The 8198-nt window shown below is 35.3% G+C and overlaps 1 protein-coding gene across 1 annotated transcript; it reads left to right on the top strand.

Annotated features, from left to right (window-relative positions):
* Positions 1-812: 812 nt before the first annotated feature.
* LOC131649195 (S-protein homolog 29-like) lies at positions 813-1232 on the top strand. The gene has a single exon (XM_058918951.1). The coding sequence runs from the start codon at positions 813-815 to the stop codon at positions 1230-1232; it is 420 nt and encodes a 139-aa protein (XP_058774934.1).
* The last annotated feature ends 6966 nt before the right edge of the window (positions 1233-8198 follow it).

Raw genomic sequence — 8198 nt, 5'->3', positions numbered from 1 at the left:
TCAAAGACCGGAATAAAAAATTTTGCGCGAAATGAAACGAAATGGGCTATTCGTTTTTTAAAAAGACCTAACACATAGGAGCTATTTCATACGGCGCCTATGTGTTAAGAACTATATGTTTGCGCCATTTGATATGGCTTGCCCTAACTAGGTCCACCTTTGCACCATTTCATTTGCCGCATTCACCTAACTTTTGTACCATTGCGCCATTTGGTTTGGCGCATACCCCAAGGTCTACTGCCAAACCTAGACACTTTGGTAAATTTCTTGAAAAATGAGTTTTATTTGTATTTTTTTTTAAACATGTATATTTAATTTTTTTTTTATTTTTTTTAAACATGTATATTAAATTTTTTTTTTCACATATGCATTCACAAATAGTGTAAAGCATATACTCCAAAATTTATATTGAAATAAAAGAGAATGAAAAACATTTATCCATAATTAAAGTTATGTTTAGTAAAAAATAAACATTTATAAATATTTTCTAATAAAAAATTATATTTTTATTCTCAAAAGAAGTTTATAAATATATTTGTGTTTTTACTCAATAAAAGTATATTGTTAGTCAAGCATCTTATATATAAATATATTTTTTAAAATTGTCTATGAATGGATATCCCATTTCAAATGAATATATATTTTCTTTCAAATATACCTTTATTAATATTATTAACTTATTTTAAATGATCTAAAATCAAAATTGGACACATCAATATACAAAAGAATATTTTAGTAATATATAAAGAAAAGAATAAGTGGCTATATAAAAAGGGATATAGGTAATGCATAAGAAATAAATTATATACACCATGTCTCCAACGTTGATTAGATTTATTGCTCCTTTATCACTTGTTTTATTGCTGGTATATGCATCAGAAGCAGCAATCTTTCCCCATGGAGTGCATATAGAGCTCCTCAACAAGTTATCTGATAACAAAAAGCTAACCATTCATTGCTATGAAAGATATGGCGAAGATCTAGGTGAGTTGGTTGTTCCCCCTGGCGGGCAATTCAACTTTGCATTCGTGCCCAGAGTAGTCGGCAAATCGAGCAAGTATTATTGTAGTGTTAAATGGGATGGTTCCAATCTCAAATGGTTTGATTTGTGGTCACAAGGAAGGGATTATAATGCATGCAGAGTTTGCAAATGGATAGTAAATGAGAAGGAAGCTTGTAGGTTTGATTATGGTACAGGAGCTTATTCTGTTTGTGTTGTCTACAATCAATGAACTCAAAATGTTTGTTCGTGATTAAATTATATTTAAGTCTTGAAATATACTATTGACCAAATAATTTTGGATTGATTTGGTGAATAAAAGTTGATTGACAAATTAAATAATAAATAAATACTTCAGCATTCAACGAATTTATAAATATATAATTTTAAAATATTTTTAAATTAAAAGTCAGAATATGTAATATATTATATCATTTTAAGAAAATATGATTATGTAGATATATTATAAAATATACAACTATTGATAATTATTAATGTTTTAAATTATGTTAAATATTTTATTTTTTTAAAGGTTAAATAATGTTGAAAACATATTTTAATAAAAGGTAAAAGATGTTTAAATTTGTTATTTAATATTTTAAAAATAAACTTTTCTCAAATATATTTTAAAGAAAAATACTTATATTTTTAATTAATTTAATAATTCACTATATACAACAACAACTTTTGTAGAATACTAATTTAAAGGACCATTCTATTATCTCTAAAATCAGGCGCCATAATTTTTATTTATTTATTTATTAAAAATAATTTACATATTATCACAGTTGGATAGAGAAACCGTGGTAAAAGTTTCAAAAGTTTATGAGTTTGAATTTCAGCGATGGTTGATTATTCCAATCGTGGTTGATTATACTGGCCCATTTTTCTTTGATTTATTTTTAAATTAAATATAAATGTTATTCAACGATGGTTGATTATTCCAATCGTGGCGTCATTCTTTTTGTTATATTTTTAATTCGAAAAATATTCGAGATGTCACTAAAATTATTTAAACCAATCGTTGTGTTATATTTTCCCTTTTATTTTTAGTTTTTTAAATACTTAAAAATTTCCGTTTTAATAAAATTTAATCGAATAAATACGATATCATCACGGTTGGTTTAAATGACCTGGTGAAATGTTTTATACAAAAGCAACGAAAAAAGCAGGAAACACAGAGGAAAAAAGAGAAAGACTGTCACCAGAAATGAGGGAAAAACCCACAATATTTAGCTCTTTTACTCATTCATCATGTTTCCGACGCATAAACTTCTTTTATCATGCATGTATAGTAAAACTCCAAATCTTGAATGTTGTTGTTGTTGTTTTGTTGTTTATGTTTATGTTGTAGTCGTTGTTGTTGGTGGTGTTTGTCTTTTATTTTGTTGTTTATGTTGTTGATATTGGATATTTATGTTCTTGTTCTTTATGTTTATGTTGTTGATGCTAAGTGTTTATGTTGTTGTTTTCTTGAATGTTTATGTTATTTTTGTTGTTTAAGTTGTTGTTGAATGTGTATTAGACAAATTTGTATTCATGGTTAAATGTGAAAATAATATCATAGAGTTAGATGAAAGAGTTGTGTTGTGAATTGAATACCAAGAACAAAGTATAATAGAAATTAGGGAGGAGAAGAAGAACACAAGAATTGGTTATAACTGCTATTCTTTCACTTTCTCTTAAAACAAGATTACAAGTTTACAAGAATAACAAATAACCTCTCTCACCCTAAATTAGGATTTGCAGCTTAGCAATGATGAGAGACTAGTATGCTATTTATAATAAAACCTAACATACTAACTAATGGGCTTTTTCCACAAGGCCCATTACACAAGTCAACTTAATAAACAAGCTAACTTAACAAATTAGGGTTTAAACACTAAAACCTAATTTAACATGCTAACAACCTAGCATCTTCGACACAAGCATGTGAACAACCTTCGACTTCATGCTTAACCCTGTCGAACCAAGAAGCTACCCTTCGGCCATACTAGAGTTCGATCCAAAATCTCACAAATCTCCACCTTGGATCTAACTCTACAACATCAAGGGAACAAACTAGCTTTCTTCATGCAGCTTTATCAACTGCATACAGTGGAAAAACTTGCAACTCGACAATGTCTTGGTGATCATATCAGCAGCATTGTCTTCAGTCGAAACCTTCAGCACTTGGACTTCTCCACGCTCGATTACTCCTCTGACGAAATGCAGCCTCACATCAATGTGCTTAGTTCGCTCATGATAGGCTGAATTCTTCGACAGGTGTATTGCACTTTGACTATCACATTTAACAGTGATACCTCGACCTTGAAGTTTCAGCTCCTTCGCAAAACCTTCAAGCCACAATGCTTCTTTCACAGCTTCAGTTAATGCAATGTACTCCGCTTCAGTGGTTGATAGAGCAACAACCTTATGAAGTGTTGCTTTCCAACTAATTGCTGTGCCAAACATAGTGAAAACATATCCAGAAATAGATTTCCTGGAATCCATACAACCTGCATAATCAGAGTCGACATATCCTTCGATTACTGCTTTACCATCTTCACCCAAGGCTCCACCATAAATTAGGACTCTATTCAGAGACCCATTTATGTACCTTAAAATCCACTTCAATGCTTGCCAGTGAGCCTTTCCAGGATTCGCCATGTACCTGCTTACAAGACTTACTGCGTATGCTATGTCGGGTCTAGTACAAACCATAGCATACATCAAAGAACCAACTATATTAGCATATGGGATGCTATTCATATAGGCTCTTCCCACATCAGTACTGGGACACTGATCAATACTCAGCTTGAATTGAGGGTTTGTTGGAGTCACAACTGGCTTCGAATTCGACATACCAAACTTTTCAAGAATCTTCCGTAGATATGCCTCTTGAGATAGGCATAACTTCGACTTCTTTCTATCTCTTCGAATGTCAATTCCAAGAATCCTGGAAGCAGCTCCCAGATCCTTCATATCAAACTCCTTATTGAGTTCAGCCTTCACCCTCATCACATCTTCGACACTGTTGCTTGCTATGAGAATATCATCCACATAAAGCAACAAAATAACAAATGAATTACCAGGTCGAAATCTGAAGTAAACACAGTGGTCGAACTGACTTCTAATGAAACTTATGCGTGCCATGAACTTGTCGAATCTCCTATTCCACTGTCGAGGAGATTGTTTCAGCCCATACAAGGATCTCTTTAACTTACACACATAATCATCCTTCCCCTTTTCGACATACCCTTCAGGTTGCCTCATCAGGATCGTTTCATCTAGATCACCATACAAGAACGCAGTTTTCACATCCATCTGTTCCAGTTCAAGATCGAACTGTGCCACCATGGCAAGCAACATTCGAATGGACCTATGCTTCACAACAGGAGAAAACACATCATTGAAGTCGACACCTTCTTTCTGAGTGAAACCCCTTGCAACTAACCTTGCCTTGTATCTTTTCGACGTCACTCCTTCAATTCCTTCCTTAACTTTGAAAATCCATTTACAGCTGACTAACCTTGCCCCAACAGGTTTCTTGATCAGTTCCCAAGTATGATTATCATGAAGAGATTTCATCTCATCATCCATGGCCTTCAGCCATTCAGTCTTATTTCGACTCCTCATAACTTCCTTATAGTCTCTAGGTTCTTCGTCTAGAACCTCACTTGCAGAGATTAAGGTATAAGCTATAAGATCTGCATATCCAAGTCTCTGAGGTGGCTTGATGACTCTTCTCGACCTATCTCTCGACAATAGGTAGTCATCGTCAGTTTCCTCAACTTCAGCATCTTCTGCTTCTTCTTCGACTTCATCTGGGATATGCAATTCAGCATCAACATGCTCCACCTCAACAGGAATCTCTACCTGTTCCAGCTCTTCGTCAGATGTTTCTGTACTTCGACCAACATCATTAGTTTTCTTAAAAGCCATTTCAGCTTCATTGAAAACTACATCTCGACTGGTGATACACCTCCTGTGACCTGGCTCTAGGCACCATAGCCTATAAGCTTTGACTCCTTCAGGGTATCCCATGAACATGCATTTCAGAGCTCTAGGTTCGACCTTGTCTTGCCTAATGTGAGCATAGGCTACGCAGCCAAATACTCTCAGTTTGTCGAGATCTGGTGGATGTCCCGACCAAACTTCTTCAGGTGTCTTCATATCTAACGCTGTCGAAGGACATCTGTTTATCAGATATGTTGCTGTCGAAACAGCCTCAGCCCAGAACACCTTTGTTAACCCTGCACTAGTCAACATGCATCTGACTCTCTCCAAAATAGTTCGATTAAACCTTTCAGCCAAACCATTTTGCTGTGGAGTACCTGCAGTAGTTCTATGCCTTGCAATACCAGAGGCAGCACAAAAACTGTCGAATGCCTCATTGCAAAATTCAAGGCCATTGTCGGTTCTCAACCTCTTGACCTTTCTGCCAGTCTGATTTTCAACCAGAGTCTTCCAACTTTTGAAATTCTCAAAAGTTTCATCCTTAGTCTTCTGGATGAATACCCATAATTTTCTGGAATAATCATCTACTATGGATAGAAAATACCTTGCTCCTGAATGTGATGGACACCTTGCAGGCCCCCAAAGATCAGCATGGATGTAATCAAGGGATCCATGTGTTCTTTGTTTGCCTTTGTTGAACTTCACTCTGCAAGATTTTCCAAGTACACAGGGTTCACAAAACTTCAGCTTTTCGACTTTGTCTCCACCAAGCAGATTTTGTTTCCCTAATTCGACCAGACCCCTTTCACTGACATGGCCCAATCTCATGTGCCAGATTTCTATCTTCGACAACGGTTTCGTGGATGCAACATTTGTCGAACCACTTACAACTTCAGCCTCAAGGGTATACAAGCCTTGTTTCTTCACGCCTCTCAAGACTTCCTTCGAACCCTTCATGACTCTTAGGATACTTTTCTCTCCTTGGAAAACATATCCTTTCTTGTCGAATTCACCAAGAGAAAGCAGATTTCTCTTCAAATCAGGAACATACCTGACTTCAGTCAACAACCTTATTGACTCATCATGGAGCTTGAATCTAACAGATCCAATACCTGCAATCTTGCAAGCCTTGTTGTTTCCCAGCAATACTGATCCACCATCTTGATTACATAATTCCTCGAACAAGTCTTTGTTTGGAGTCATGTGCCAAGTGCACCCTGAATCCATAATCCACTCTCTTCTCGAGTCACTGCTTGAAACTACAAGAACATCAGATGATTCAAAATCATCTTGAACAATGGCTGCATTGCCATTATCCTTACCTCCATGATCTTTCAGGCGTTCAGGGCACACCTTTCTTGTGTGACCCTCCTTCTTACAATGATAGCATCGAATGCCAGATGCTTCGCCACTGTAAGACTTCGACTGGCTTTTGCCCTTCTTGTCGAACTTACCATTCTTTCGTAAGAGTTTTCCTTTAACGGCCAAACCTTCGCCAACAGTCGAAGGTTTATGCTCCTTTCGTTCATTCAAGTCCTTAGAGTACAAGGCTGATTGAACTTCTTCAAACGTCAGGGACTCCCTTCCATACAAGAGAGTTTCTTTGAAGTGAGCATGTGATCTAGGCAAAGAACACAATAGTAACAGCGCTTGATCTTCATCATCGATCTTCACATCAATATTTTCAAGATCAAGAATCAGCTTGTTGAACATATCCAACTGCTCAGCCAATACTTTGTCTTCAATCATCTTGAATGAATACAAAGCTTGCTTCAGGTAGAGTCGATTTACCAGCGATTTGGTCATATACAAACTTTCAAGTTTCACCCATAACCCTGATGCCGTCGTCTCCTTTGATACCTGTCGGAGAACCTTATCACCAAGGCTCAACAAAATTGCGCTGTGTGCTTTCTCGATCATAGTTGTCTTCTCCGCTGCCGTTAATGCAGCATTCATGGCTGCCTCTCCCTTCAACGCTTCCAAACAACCCTGCTGAACCAGTAGGGCTTTCATCTTCAAGCGCCACAGACCGAAATCATTCACTCCGGTGAATTTTTCAATCTCATACTTTGTAGACGGCATCTTCTCCACGCTCACCGCACCAATTTGTTGTGAATTGAATACCAAGAACAAAGTATAATAGAAATTAGGGAGGAGAAGAAGAACACAAGAATTGGTTATAACTGCTATTCTTTCACTTTCTCTTAAAACAAGATTACAAGTTTACAAGAATAACAAATAACCTCTCTCACCCTAAATTAGGATTTGCAGCTTAGCAATGATGAGAGACTAGTATGCTATTTATAATAAAACCTAACATACTAACTAATGGGCTTTTTCCACAAGGCCCATTACACAAGTCAACTTAATAAACAAGCTAACTTAACAAATTAGGGTTTAAACACTAAAACCTAATTTAACATGCTAACAACCTAGCATCTTCGACACAAGCATGTGAACAACCTTCGACTTCATGCTTAACCCTGTCGAACCAAGAAGCTACCCTTCGGCCATACTAGAGTTCGATCCAAAATCTCACAAGTTGGATTTGATAGAGTGGTTCTAGTTGAAGATGAAAGAGTTTTTTTTTATATTATTATTGTTATTTATGTTATTGTTATTGAATGTGTATGAGACACATTTGTATTAATGATTATGAAAATAATATTATAGGGTTAGATGAAAAAGTTAGATTTGATCAAGTGGTTCTAGTTGAAGATGAAAGAGATGTTTTTTATATTGTTGTTGTTGTTGTTTATGTTTGTTGTTGTTTATGTTAATGTTTTTGAAGGTGTATAAGACACATTTATATTCATGGTTATAGAAATAGTATTATAGTGTTATATGAAAAAGTTGGTTTTATTCAAGTGGTTTTAGTTGAAGACGAAAGAGTTGTTGTTGATGTGGTTGTTGTTGTTGTTATTGTTGAATGTGTATGAGACACATTTGTTATGTTGTTGTATTTTTTTTAAAATTAGTTTAATCTTTTGTTGTTGTTTTTTAACATAGATGGACTCTTCATGTAGAGACAAAAGTTATACAAATGAATCTCAAAGTATAGAGGGAAATAAAAAAAGAAAATAAAGAGGTACTGCAATGTTTGCTAAATTAGTAAAAGTCTGCAATTCGGGTAACAGTTTTCGTATCGCGTTTAATGAAATAAATTGGACATATTATGGTGATAATTTGTCACTTTTTAGGAGTTATGTTTAGTTCCTTGGATGTAAAAAAATGAATAGTTTGATAGATGATTGGACCT

The sequence above is a fragment of the Vicia villosa genome, linkage group LG2 (genome assembly GCF_029867415.1).
Source record: "Vicia villosa cultivar HV-30 ecotype Madison, WI linkage group LG2, Vvil1.0, whole genome shotgun sequence".
NCBI classification, from domain to species: Eukaryota; Viridiplantae; Streptophyta; class Magnoliopsida; order Fabales; family Fabaceae; genus Vicia; species Vicia villosa.
The sequence above is the reverse complement of the archived record's forward strand: the minus strand, read 5'-3'. Positions and strand labels throughout refer to the sequence as shown.